Here is a 14,696-nt window from a genome sequence, read left to right as displayed (position 1 = left end):
CAGCAAAGGAGTTAAACTATAATTATGAAAGTATCTTTGTTTTGTGGGTGGTCTATCTAGACTTGAAATGTGCAATTATATCCCCAATTCACAAAGGGATGTCTAAAGGTGATGAGTAATTTCAGACCTGCTAGCTTAACTTCTGTTTCGGTGAAGATAATGGAGTCATTGATTAGCATTGGCACCTGATTCAAGAAAGCAAGCTTATATAGCATCAGCCAAAAAAAAAAAATAAAAAAATAAAGAAGTAATGCAGGACCATCTATACAGAAATACAATTATACTGCAGTCACAGCATGGATTTGTTAAGAGGCAGTCTTGTCTGACCAATCTGATTGAATACTATGATACAGTAACGAAGGTATATCAGGCTTAATGTCTAAGTTTGTAGATGATACTAGTTTGTATTGACAGTAATCAAGATATGCCTCTGCAACAAGATCAAGAAAAATTAGGTAAATTGGCTGAGAAATGGCAGTTGACAAATGAAAGGTACTGCACATGGGTAGTAGTAATCCCAAATTAACGTACCAACTGTCATATGAATAATACCTGGGAGTAATTGGGCAGTCAGATATGAAGTTTTCTGAGCAATGCAGACAAGTTGCCAGGACAGCTCAGGGTTTTGTCAATGATGTATAGGAACTTTGCTAGTAAGGATAAGGAGGTGAATATCCCATTGTACAAGGCAATGGTTAAGCTATATCTTGAGTACTGCATACAGGTCTGGTGGCCTCATTTTAGGAAGGATGAAATCTGCTAGAATGAGTGCAGAAAAGGCCACACGAGATTGATTAAGGGAACAGAAGGGTAGTCTTACTAAGAACAGCTTCAGTTCTGCAAATTACAGCATCTGGAGACTAGGCACCTGTGAGGTGTAAGGTGATCTCATTGATGTGTTTTTAAGGCTTTGAATGGATTGAGCAAGCTCAATGCTGGTGGCATTCTTCCTGTTGCTCAGACAATACACACGAGTGGGCATAGATTGATATTAAGGAAGGATAGATGTCTGGAGGTTTGCCTTCAGTCAGTAGGTGGTTGATTGTTGGAACAAACTCCCATCTGCTATTGTGGAAGTGGGGTAGTTTGAATAAATTCAAGCAAGAACTAGATAAATTATTGGAGGGGATGGGCAGGTGATGTAGGAAGTTTCTTTTCTTTTTTTTTGGCTGATGCTTTATAATCTTTCTTTCTTGCATCATATGCCATTTACAGATATTAATAATTATGAGATTACTTGCTGCTTCTGTCAATATAATTAGATGTATAAGCGCTAAGTAGCTTATTCCCTTTAGTTTCAGCAATTTCTCTTTAAACTTCCTGAAAAGTTATCATAAAATCATTAACTCCTATTTCGAATTAAGTATATATCTGACACCTGAAAACATCTTCATGTGTGAATGAAAATTGTAAATGCAATATTAAAACTTATAATTGTGTGAATGAAGTAAATGAAAAATATTTATTGAATTTGTCAGCATTCTGTTTAGGATCATCAACAGCTATGCTCTTTGTATCTAGTGGACCAATGTGATTCATATTGAGTTACTCATTTTCAGTTTAGTGGACTTTGTGTAATCGGTTAGTGAATGAGTTATTTTATTTTATGTGCATTTCATCTTTGGCAAATCACCCATAAAAATTTAACCAATGTTTTTCTCTGCTGATATATGATGATGCAGTGTTTCCTTTACACCATATGTACTAGGTTCTAGTTCAATTAAAATATCTACAATAATAAATGCTTTATAGCTGCTTTAAGAGTTTAAGTTTTTAATAAGAACAGAAGAAATAAATAAATAAATAATAGTATTATCTGTACTCACTTGAAGAATAATAGAGAGAGATATTAGTGTCATCATAATATGATAAAATTCATGTTCTTCCTTTCCCATTTGCAGTACATATTTCAACTGGGAAGCATTAGCTGTTAACAGTGCTACATCAAGAAGCCCTTGGGCAATAGTTTTCTTTGTGGCATAGGCATTTGGATCCAGTAACCCGGGAGATTTAGTTGCACTCTAAAAGTGTTTGTGAAAAGAATATGAACAACAATTAAGACACAATTATAAATAAAGTTTATATTTTATTTAAAAATAAGTAAAATATATATTAAAACTCTAGAGTATCACAATCTCCTTGAAATTTCATTTCAAGTGTGTTTATTTTTATTTTTGTTAAACTATAAATACAGTACATGAAAGATTGGGCAAAATATATTTTAGTTGGGTTTTCTTACCATAATTTATACAAAGATCCAATAATTTATAATTTTTGTTGCAATAAAATATTTGATGTGTTGATTAGAAGCAGACTGTCAGTACCAGTGGCGTATTCACGTATCATCGTAAGGGGGGGATGGCAACCAGGTCCAAATAACATCGTAAGGGGGAGCATGGTAACCAGGCTTTTGAGTTTTTTTTTTTGAAACACCTCCTGTTTCTTTAATTTCAAATTTTTGGTTGGGGGGCATATGCCCCCTCTGCCCACCCCTGCATACGCCCCTGGTCATTACTATTTTAGCCCAGATAACTCATACAATGGTCCTTATTTCCAACTCAATGCCAGGAAGAAGCAAGGAGAGGAAACAAACTCAATTGTACAATCTTTTGCTTAATTACAACACTGTTACCTTTTGAGAGTTAAATGAAGAGAATCGAGTACTTTCAGCATTTATATATAATCTTTTTTACATAATATTTATATAGCTGTGTGTGTTAATCCCAAAGCAAGTAAGACTATGTATACTGTGCCTATAATTGTGTGTATTCTTTGGTTGTTTTGCTGTTTGTTGGATGAAAAACTTGAGTTCCCGAAAGGAAGAAAAGAAAAAAAATAATAAATAAGACACTAAACCATTGCTGGAGATCAACTAACAGGATTCAAACTCAGGACTTTTCACCCGGCTTGGGAAGACAGTGATTGTAACCACTATAGTACACGTGAGGACCACAGGCAGACTGGGTCAGAAATTCTTACTGGGAAAAACAAATACAATGTATTGGAGGTCAGAGTGTAATATTGAAAATCACACTGGCCTCCAGTCCACCAGGGTTTCCCCAGTAAGTCTTAGGGTCAGTCTGGCCTCTGGTGAGGACCACACTCTAGGCAAAACGAGACTTGACAGTGCTTGACTTCTTTTTTTGTACAGAATGTTGAAAACCAGAGTTTATTAGTCCTATCTCTCTGTGAAGCAGGATTTAAAAATTCAAATCTGAGAAGAGATACTGTAGCTGCTATTTCCCAACAGATGCAGCAAAGGGCGATGTCTAGTGTCATCATGTGTGACAGGGTGCATAGCGGCACCTCCGTAGCCAGGTGGGTAGGGACAAGTGCGTAGCACACGCTTCTTGATTAGACTGGGGTTCGAGCCCGTGACCACCAAATACGGAGGATGCAGAAAGATCAGGGAATGACCACCGCATATCAGCGGAGCAATATGGCCTTAGTTGCTAATGCTCCTAAAAACCAACCAAACAAACGGTGCATAGCTCAAGAAAGGTTGCCAAATATTCAAGATGATATTTCAAGACAATTGTATTCAACTGTATTCAAGATAATATTTTTCTGTATTTTAGTTGAAATGATATGAATTTTTTTTCTTTTTGTAAATCTAGTACAGATATATTAAAATATAAAATGTGGCCACACTTGCCACAGCTAGTATGTATCAGTGTTGTGAGATAGCCCATAATGGTCTTTTTACTTTTGCTCAACTAATCCTGTCAGTGACATGTTATCCATTTTGGCATTCTTTCTCAAACTCTGTCAAAATGGTCAAACAATGACCCGACGGCAAAACTGCAAAGGTCAGTGAAAGGTTGATGTTAGAGGTGAGTGCCAGGTCCGATGACTGGTACAAGCGAACAGGTGCAGCACTGTTGAAGAGTTGACTACCCAATACAGCATGGGGCAACCCGGAACAATATCTGGCATGACCATGTGTTGCATGCTCACGCGTATGGGCTATACCAGCAGGCGACATCTATGGCATCCTCTCCTAACCAAGGTTCATCGGCATAAAAGACTCACGTGGTGCAAACAGCATGGAAGTTGAACGTTAGAAGACTGGAAGGTGTGCTGGTTGGATGAGTCACGTTATTTATTCCACACCATGGATGGCTGTGTACGGATTTGGCATCAACAACATGAGGCTCTTCATCCATCATGAATGGTATCAAAAGTGCAGGCCAGTGGAGGTGGTTGTATGGTGTGAGGCACGTTTCACTGGCAGGAACTTGACCCCTGGTGCATGTGAAACAATGCATCAGTGATCTCTGCTATCGTCAACTGCTTGCTGACTGTGTACACCCCGATAATTTACACTTTTTCCCGAATGGCAATGGTGTCTTCCAAGATGACAATGTGCCGAGCCATCGGGCATTTGTGCAGGAATGGTTTGATGAACACAGTTCTGACCCAGCATATCGATTGGCCTCTGAACTCTTTCGATATCAATCCCATAGAGCACTTGTGGGACACTATGGAAAGACATATCAGCGTCTGGATATACCAATCACCTCCATACCTGCATTGCTGACTGCATTACATGCAGCTTGGTTAGACGTACCTCCTGAACGCTTCCGACATCTTGTTGAATCAATTCCACGTCGGATAGCTGCTGTACTGTGGGCAAAAAGGAGGACTTATTATGAAGTATTAGGTAGGTGGTCATAAGTCTGTGATCACTCAGTGTATTTCTCATTGTTTACCGATAAACAGACAGGCCAATCTTTTGTTTACTGTTTCATATGTTCTGCCAAATTTCATGGTTGGTTTAGTTGCTATTTAGTAAGGAGGACATCCACTTCAAGTTGGTCCTGCCACCAGTGGACGATATTATCTCACGAGAGCTATCGACATCGCCATTCCTTTTAATTAATTATAAGCATATAGAGCCACTTCTGAAAAGGGTCGCTAACTCCTTGAGAAATGGGCTCCTCTGTCTCATTACGATTCATTTTTGCTGCAGATAAAACTTGTAAATATGATCGGTAGAACATTACACTTTAGCACTTAATCTGTAATAACTATGAATATTAAAGAATAAATACTTAACTCATTACGTGGCAGTGTTAGCAGAATGTATAGGGTAATACCTCATCGCTATAGACAAATGACATTAATGGTCACTATAGATGAAGTATTTTTAAAAAAATCATTTCAGACTGCTTTAAAAAGATGTTGATAAACAAACCAACTTTTAAAAACAATCTCAGGTTGTCCTCTCAGGTAGAGCAGTGGATATAATTATCGGCTTTTGATACCCAGTGGGAAAGACCAAAGGTCAAATCCTGTCAACTTCGCAAGGTATTTTGATGGGCCTTTTTCACAAGGTGGCTGAGTTAGTTGGTCTCATGCGAGGGTTATATCCCCCCCCCTCATGAAACTCAGGTTTTTCGTGCTGCAAACTGAAAACCGACCGAAGAACATGCAATCACCTACATAATATGCCGACGCCTCATAGCCTTAATTGCTTTGGCGTTTAACACACCTAGCCATCTAACCTCAGCAACTGAATTGCAGAGAGGAAGATGGAAAATGTAAACAACGTGCAGAGGGCTAACTTCTGCTGCCCCCAGTAAAAATTTAAAATTAATAGTGAGGTTTTTAATTAAACTAAAGTAGGTCATTGGTATGAATGCCCTTTCATTTTTTCTTCTTTTTTTTTTTTTTTTGACTTATTTTATTAACGTACCCCGATTTAATCAGGGCGTAGAAAACGTGAATAGATTGCAAAACAAAGAAACGATAACATATTGGCTTACCTAAAATTATCAGGATCATAGTTGTCCTCCAAAGGTATATATAATAAAAAAAAAAAGAACAGTATGCAGCTAAAGACAAAACAAGCAGTTTCTGAGGTACTGTATAATACGACGTGACTTCCAGAAAAGAGGGGGGGGGGGTGCATCAATTCTTAAGATCAGACTAGTAAATGGACAACATTGTGGTTACTATTCATTTTCTCACGTACAAAGTAATCTGTTCTGCTCAATTCATTAAGTGTTTTAATGCAGGTTGAATATACAGTATTTTTATTAGGGGATTTATCTTTTGTCGTCGTAACAGCTGTTTAATAATAAATGTCGCAGAAAAGTTCTAGAACACTACTAAAATGAAAATGATGGCAGGAAATGCTTGCAAGAGGGCATTAATAATAAGGTGGCATGTGGAGAAATCATACAGCAGCACACCAATGCCAGCAAAATAACTAGGACAGGGCAGATCGATGGGTGACAGCAAGTCGAAAACTGTCTCGCTATAGTTAGCTACGACAACACTTCGAGCCTTGGATTCTCTTAGCGTTGCTAAAAATAACGCAAGTATCATTGCTTTTCTGGTTTTACTGCAAGTGATCGAAGATAAAAATGTTTGCATCAATAAAAAGATTTGGAAAGAGATAAAGTAAATATAATGCAAAATATAAATTAATCGCATAATGTTCATACTTCTACATCCGAAAACCTTAAAGCAAACACTTCTTTTAAAGATTTTATAACTGGCATTATTATTTTGAAGTAAATAGTATACTACTTTTAGGGCACCTTGATTATCCTACTCAGTGATGCATTGCAATTCAGGATGACTCGGGAACAATGCTTTAACTTTAATATGGTAACTTCAAACTTACGCTCCACTCAGAATTTCTGCTAATGGTGTTTCCTCACTCGTACTTTCCACTATAACGATGAAGTTGGATGGATGTAGACATGACTAATTGCCTCTACAGCAGAAACACCTCATCCTCATTCTGGTACAGAATCAGATTAATTTTAATTTATCTAATATTATCTGGGGGGAGCGCGGGATATTGGTACTCGGGTACAAAAAGTTCCTATGTCTTTAACAGCATTTATTCTTTTTGGTCGGTTTTCCAGTCTTCTGGATGAAAAATCTGCATTTTCGAAGATAAAACCATATAACCCTTACGGCCTCTGTGTAGCTTGATATAAATTTCAAACAAAAAATTAATTCAAAAATGTAACGCAATTCGAAAATTATGAAACTGCATATTCACCTACACACCACGGAGTAGTAAGGTATGGGCTTGGCACACCCAGGATTCTGAGCTGGATATCATCATTCTTCTCTTTCTTGGTGATTACCTTCTACTTTGACTCTCTCCCTCTCTCAGGGTAACTCCGGAATTTTTTTTTTTGGCTGGTGCAGCATAAGTTCCAGGCTTCCTTGCACCATATAGCTAATAATAATAATACTTTCTGCTACACACAGTACTGAAGCGGATGCTTCCTGAAATGCACGGCATCAAGCGTTGCATTTTAGGAAGTCACTATTTATTTGTCGAAAAACGTGTTATAATAATAATGTCAGCATAACCTTCCCTGCAACATTTTACCTGACTTGTTTTCTCTCCTTGCGTTACATAATTAATGAACCATTATCTTCACTGTTGCTATAGCCTACCAGTGGCACTGTCTGTATTCTCTATGCCAATGTTTCTGAAACTTTAAACTTGGGCGTCATTTTGCATAAATTAAATGCAAATGAACACTTTAAAGGCATTGCTAATGTTAGATAATGCACCTGCACACCTATTAAAATTTATGAAGTAACGATGGCATTATCGAATGCTTTTTATTATTTATCTCTACCACAATTCTCATGAAACTTGTGGCCCAGGGTAAACCATACTCAGCTGTAAACATCTATATCGTAGGAACAATTGGGTTTTCTTTTTTTTTTTTTCTTTCACGATTCTGAAAGAGAGAGAGAGAGAGAGAGAGAGAGAGAGAGAGAGAGAGAGAGAGAGAGAAAGTAATAATAGTAAGTGGGCGCAAAGAGCTGAACAATACCAATTCTTATTCATTTAGATTGAATAAAAGATGAAAAGTGTGTTGGGAAACAGTGGCTAAAAAGCAATTAATTTGGTGGATGTAAGAACGTGGCTGGAAGGAAATGAAGATGGATCATATCGTATGATTGCGGAAGAAGAAATAGCAACAGCATTTCAAGGGGGAAAATCTGTAAGCGAAGCAGGAAATGAAGAAAAGGAAGAAGATGAGAAAAAGTTAAATTACACAATGGTGGTGCTCCCTCGATATTCTTATTAAATTTGCTAATCCTTACGAGGAATTCGAAGGATGATTTTGAGCTCTAAAGAAAATAAAAAATTTCGTTATGAAACGGCAATACAAATTTACAATTTCTTCAAAAACACAATTCGCTGTGGAAGGGACCATCTACATATGATTAAATTTATAGTTATTAACCTTTAAGGTATTAATTATAGTTTGGTTTAAAAAATCGTATTATTCGTGTTTCATTTCAGCTCTTTGTTTTGAATATAAGCATTTTCATAAAATTCTCTATTTATTTTCGTCATATTTGTGTTCTAATGCCATCGAAATTTATATACAAAGTGTAATTTAAAAAGGTTTAGAGGATTGAACTAATATTTGGAAAATTATGACACTTATCGGCCATTCGGATGGATCTCTTCGAGGTAGTTTACTTGAGACTGTACGATTCTAACGGCTCTGCAACATCTGAAAGACTGGTTTATATTGGAAACTAGCTGGTTTATATTGGAACTGCTAATCAATCCGTTCTAAATAATTCTGAATAATTTTCTCAGTCGTTGCAAATTAGTGACCTTTAAAGGGGCATGAAGCTTGGGAAACAAAACAAATATATATGTATTACAAGGAGCTAAATCCACTAAATATAGCTGTGTGCTGATTAGCTGATGGAGTGCTTCGCAAGAAAATTTTGAATTAAAAGCGCCAAGTATTCAGAAGGCATTGTCATGATGGATATATTTTTTAGTATTCCTGGAATTGCTTGACCGTGTGGAACAAATTCATAATGGTCTGCGAGTCAAAAAATACGATAAGCATGAACTTTACATTTGATCGAGATCGCCTTGTCTTTTGAGAGTTGGAGTCTTCTGTTGAAAAGACTGGACCATTGTTTCTTGGTCTATACATTTATAACTATACATCCACGATTAATCACAAGTAATAATGGAAGAAACAAAGTGTAGGTCAGCGGAAGCAGGTTGATGACGATCCTTATGTACGAGAAGTTCTCGTACGTTCTCGTAGCGGAGGGGTCCTCGTCGAGAATCCCTCCGCTCTCTTTGTTGTTGTTATTATTTGGTTTTTAGGAGCATTAGCAACTAAGGCCATATTGCTCCGAGGATATGCGTTGGTCATTCCCTGACCTTTCCGCATCCTCCGTATTTGGTGGCCACGGGCTCGAACCCCGGTCTAATCAAGAAGCGTGTGCTACGCACTGCTGTTCTTGCTCCCATGGCTACGGAGGCGCCCGCTCTCTTTGATTACCAGCGAGGATACGAGACACAAACTCGGCTGAAATGTATTGCAATCCCGAATCTTATTTTAAAATTGATTGACACGTCTCATTAAAAAAATAACAATGTCATTAGCAACTTCGCAGGTATTTAAACGTCCCTCACTGCTGATCGGATCACGAACACAAACGATTGAATCATTATTTAAGTTGAAGGGCAGGCCAGAGCGAGAATTATCTTCGACGGACAAGCGTTTCTCTTTCAATTTGTAAATAATGAAAATTCTTCAAACAGACACATAGCATCTTCTCCAAAAGATGTTTTTAACATTTCTTGGGTTTTTGCTGCACTTTTTTTTTTTTAAAATTGCACTAATTTAGAATGAAATTTGATGCAAATTCGCTGCTCAATAAAATCGCCCATTTTACAACGCGATAAACACATAATATGATTCTGTTCAATACGCATTAATTCAGATTAACTACAGATAAGCTGGTTATTTATGAATTATGTCTATATGAACTTTTTGTGACAAGTCACAACTTGCTGCCACCTTGCAATTTCAAGATACAAAATCACTATCCGAACTTTTCGGATAGTGATTTTGTTGCGTTGCTACATTATGAATAAATTTGGCATTTTTATGAAATACGACTTCAAAATACGTATTTATATACAGGGTGTCTCAAAAATATTGGTACAAACGTTTAGGGGAGGTAGGTAACATCTAAAGGAATGTGAATCGCATAGGAACCCATAACCGGAAACATCACCGTAAGTCGGTACACGGCGCTATTCATCAGTTCGCGAGAGGAAAAATTTCTGGTTTACTCATTCAAGCAGTAGTCGCCGCACGAAGAGCATGCATCGATATACGAACTGTGAGTTGGCAGAGATGCATCTAGTGTATAGATTAGCAGAGGGCAATGGACAAGCCGCTCGACGAATTTATGGAGAACGCTTCCCAGACAGACATGTACCAGACCACCGTTTGTTTGCGTGTGTGCATCAAAATTTGTGCGATTATGGATCATTTAGAGGTAACAGGAGTAGTGCGGGCAGACCACGTTTGACACGAACTCCCGCCATGGAAGAAAGTGCCCCTGCCTTTAGGAATGTCTCGTTGCATTGTACAGCGTGTCTGGCACGACAATTCCTTACACCCCTTTCATCTCTAAAGGGTTCAGTTACTGTTCCCCCAAGATCATCCTGCACGTGTGGCTTTTGCGCAGTAGTTTGAAGAAAGTGTTCAAGACTTGAATTTTCCAGCCTATGTTTTGGTCACGGATGAGGCTTATTTCACTCAGGAAGGCTTATTCAATCAGCACAATGCTCATGTGTGGGCTCACGACAAGCCACACGGTGTGCGCCCCCATGCGGCACAACATCGCTTCGGAATAAATGTGTGGGCAGGTATGATCGGTGACTGCTTAGTCAGCCCATACCTGTTACCATCCCGCATGAACTCCGCTAAATATCGGATCTTTCTTGAACAAGTTCTACCAGGGTTACTTGATGATGTTCCAGCAAATGTGAGACGCAACATTTGGTTTCAACATGACGGGGCGCCTGCCCATTGTGGAAGGTGTGTTCGTGACCATTTGAACAGGCGTTTTGGGCGTCGATGGATTGGTCGTGGTGGACCTGTTTGCCTGACCCCCACGCTCACCTCATTTATCGAGCCTTGATTTCTTTCTGTGGGGGCCCTCAAATCTATAGTGTATGAATCGCCTGTGGAGACGGGAATGGATCTCGTGGCGAGACTCGTCTGCGCTGCTGCTACTGTCAAAGAAACTCCAGGTGTGTTCGACCGTGTCCGCCAATCCACTCTGCGTCGGTGTCACGCATGCATCGCGTCTCATGGTGGAACCTTCGAGCATCTGTTGTAACATCACGAAATGCATCCATCTCGTACTCCATTGTTAATATTATGTCAAATAAATGTTTGCCACTAATTACTGTCTTGTGTCATTTCTGCTTCTTGTGCCTCTGCTACTACTTTCCCGTGACGTTTCCGGTTATGGGTTCCTATGCGATTCACATTCCTTTAGATGTTACCTACCTCCCCTAAACGTTTGTACCAACATTTTTGAGACACCCTGTATAATGGTATTCTATAATTGGAACGACCACCAATTAGACCAAATTACTGAGATTTCACAAGCAAAGAGGGATACGTCCCTCTCGAATTACTGTGAAGCTTTACTGTATGGGACAATTCTTTAGAGAATTTTGTGTACTAGGAATTTTTTGGTATAATAGTAAACAGCCAACGTTTTACCGTTGGAAACCCGTTAATAATGAAAAGTATTCTGTAACTGCGGTTTGTATCTACTTTGTTTCAAATGTATACTTAATTCGTCAGCGAATATAAGGTGTCAAAGTTTAAACTGCAATAGTATGTAACAACATAGATTATTATACTGTGTCCCACATGAAATGTCTTCACGCCCAACCAGTAGGTGCGCTTCACATATGAAAACTATTGCTCTATATGCCTACCCGCCCACTTTATAAATAGAAAATTGGGTTTATTAATGTTCCCCTCATCATTCACAGGTTCGAATTTACGTCTAGTCAATTGTATAGGGTCCATAATTTGGCAGGGTCTGTGACAACTCCCAGCCCGGGTTCTCTTCTATTAATTAGATTTTCCTTCGAAATGTTTCGTTATCTGATTTTTTTTTTTTTTCGGCTTTTCCACCTTCCTTCCGTAGGAACTTCAAGTATCTGGACGAGGTATTTAGCAGTGCAAATTCATATGATATAGTTAGTTAGGGAGGAGGTGATAAATTCCTTTCTGAATTTATCACCTCCGTCTGGAGTTCAGAAATACCTTGTCTCCGAGGGCTCGGTTGTATATGTATCTCTTTTTAAAAGCTGTTTTCTTTGGAGCATTTGCAAGATTGGAAGATGATCATTTTCGAATAATAAATCGTTTCCCTTTTTTGTGATGTTGGTAATTGTCGATAACAAAATTATTCAGTGCCATTATTCATAGTAAATAGTTCATGCTGATGAAAGTTTTCGTTTTTGCATTTTGTTTTCTACACGATTACAATTATTTAACTCTTTTACAAAATAATTACGCATTGCACAGACCAACAAATTGAAAGTTTGATCGGTGGTACAGATAAGGGGAGAACCCGTTAAGATCCTCATGATATCCAAATTGGGAAGTATGGTTCTCCCCCACACACATCTTTATTATTAATAGTGCATTCAGTTTGTAATTTAAAGTTAAGCCTTCATTCTTAGTAGCAAAAGAATTTTTTGGTAGGGAAGATGGCAATTTTATGATGCCATATTTAATCAATGCCACCTTTTATTTATGTACGTATTTATCAAATTTTCTGAGGCTGGAGCTCTTTCTCTAAGTTATATAAATAAATAAATTTTTAAGTAATAAATAAATGCACTTCATCGTTGTACATGAAGCAAATATGGTCACTTCTAAAAATTGCTGATTGATTGTTATGCAGGGGTTAGGCGCATCAACAACTTAGGCCATGTCTGTAAATTACGTGTATTCTGTGGTCCATTTGATGTTTGCTAGACGAAAAACCCGAGTCGCCTAGAGAAAAAAATCATGCTACCCTTCCCTGAGATCGACTAACTTAACCAAATTGCGAAAAAGGTCTATAAAAATTCCTCACGTGACGGTATTCGAACTAAGATCTTTTCCATCCTGTGTAGGGTGGGACGGTGATTATACCAACTGTGCTACCCACGAGAGCATTGCTACAAGTGACCTAAAGTATGGCCAGCGTTTTAATAATATAAAGAACATAAAAAGAACGATCAATGTCAAAAAGTTTAATCATGAAATAATGGCAAAATCAATAAAAAAAATGGTCGACAATAAACACATATGATCCTTATAATATTCGAGTAATTAATATTGTATGGATACCAGCCCCAAGGTGGATCCTACCAGTTGAGAGAAGGTTCTGTAGCTCGGAAGCGTTCTACTGTTATGTTACCCAAAGTATTGCGACATAAACCAATACATGTAGATACATTTAAGGAAATTGTTAGTTATGCAAATACCGTTGGGCGTTTTGCGGCAGTATAGTTACATATGAAGCTGCAGAAGACAGTGTTGCTATTTACGATTTAAGTGCCATGCAGAAACCAAGCTCAAAGAATTCGAACGAGCTCATATATAGTACTGAAAAAGGGCAAGGCTGCGTACGATAACAGTTTTCAAAACTTCTTGTCATTCTGATGCTTCCATCTAGAGCACCGTACTCAAGCGGAAAGGAATTTGTTATGCGAAACTGAACATCAACCAGAACATCACATGTTCTGGTTGATGTTCAGTTTCGGGAATTTCAGCCAAAAACTGCCTACAAAATGACCACAAAAGCTAGTGTGGATACCAGCCCCAAGGTGGATCCTACCAGTTGAGAGAAGGCAGCGATGGGAGGGGGGAGAGTGGACTGTTATTGTGCTTGGAGTAGCTGGACTCTAGAAAAGTGGAGAATGATTCTCTTGAGCGACGAATCTCAACATCAGATGGAATAACTTATAACTTAGATATAGCATTAACTCGGAGAAAGCTTTGAAAAGGACCCTACCGTGGAAAGCATGAAGCACGGCCAACTATCTAGGCCTGTGGGTAGCGCAGTTGGTATAATCACCGTCCTCCCCACACAAGGTGGAAAAAACCCGAGTTCGAATCCCGCCAATGACATGAGGAATTTATGATGTATAAAAGCTCAGAAGAATTTATGGCTTACTTCCACGATTACTTTAAATCCGCTCCTCACTCGTGTAATTTTTAGGTATCGTATTTCAACTGTGTTGATGATTGAGAGGAATACTCATGTTCAGTTGATGTTATTTGCTTCACAAAATGAAGTGAATTATTATTTAAAATTGACAATTTCAAAATGCAGTTTCAGATTTTAAATCGGGCTATATATTTGGTACGGAATATTTATGGATCTGTGGTAATTTAACTGCAAGTACCAGTCATTTCACTTAATGTTCAACGCTGGCAGATCTATTTATGTGAAGGTCATAAACAGTGAGATATTGATATCGTAAATATGTATGGTACTGTTTCAGAGAACTGACTATTATTAGAATGCATTACGATTTTGGAGTGGAAACAATTCTTGTAGTGAATCCGTTATTGAAATGATAGTCTAATGGTTGAAGTATCAGGTCTGAAATAGAAAATTTACAGAAATAAATCGATTTCAGCTGCAGTGCAACATTTTGTACAGTAAACTATCGCAGTAAAATGCTCCTTCTAGTTTATGATATCTCCCAACAAACACATTAGCTTCTTTACATACAAATTGCACATAAAGAAACAGCGTCTATGAAAAGTATAAATGGATATAAATATATAGAGCAGCCTCAGATCCACCAACTATATTTCAAAGAAAAGGTTGCGATTGGTTTCAAA

At 38.1% G+C, this 14,696-nt stretch overlaps 1 protein-coding gene across 3 annotated transcripts in view; it reads right to left on the bottom strand.

Annotated features, from left to right (window-relative positions):
• Positions 1-14,696, bottom strand: part of LOC150090070 (ninjurin-2-like) — an 84,602-nt gene that overhangs the window by 18,468 nt on the left and 51,438 nt on the right. For all 3 annotated transcript variants that reach the window (XM_090389743.1, XM_090389745.1, XM_090389744.1), the window contains exon 2: positions 1,827-2,021. In XM_090389743.1, coding sequence (XP_090245869.1) covers positions 1,827-2,021 — 195 coding nt within the window. The remainder of the gene's footprint in view (positions 1-1,826; positions 2,022-14,696) is intronic.

Source organism: Mastigoproctus giganteus, chromosome 2, assembly GCF_048544385.1.
Source record: "Mastigoproctus giganteus isolate SK-2022 chromosome 2, ASM4854438v1, whole genome shotgun sequence".
Lineage (NCBI taxonomy): Eukaryota > Metazoa > Arthropoda > Arachnida > Uropygi > Thelyphonidae > Mastigoproctus > Mastigoproctus giganteus.
The sequence above is the reverse complement of the archived record's forward strand: the minus strand, read 5'-3'. Positions and strand labels throughout refer to the sequence as shown.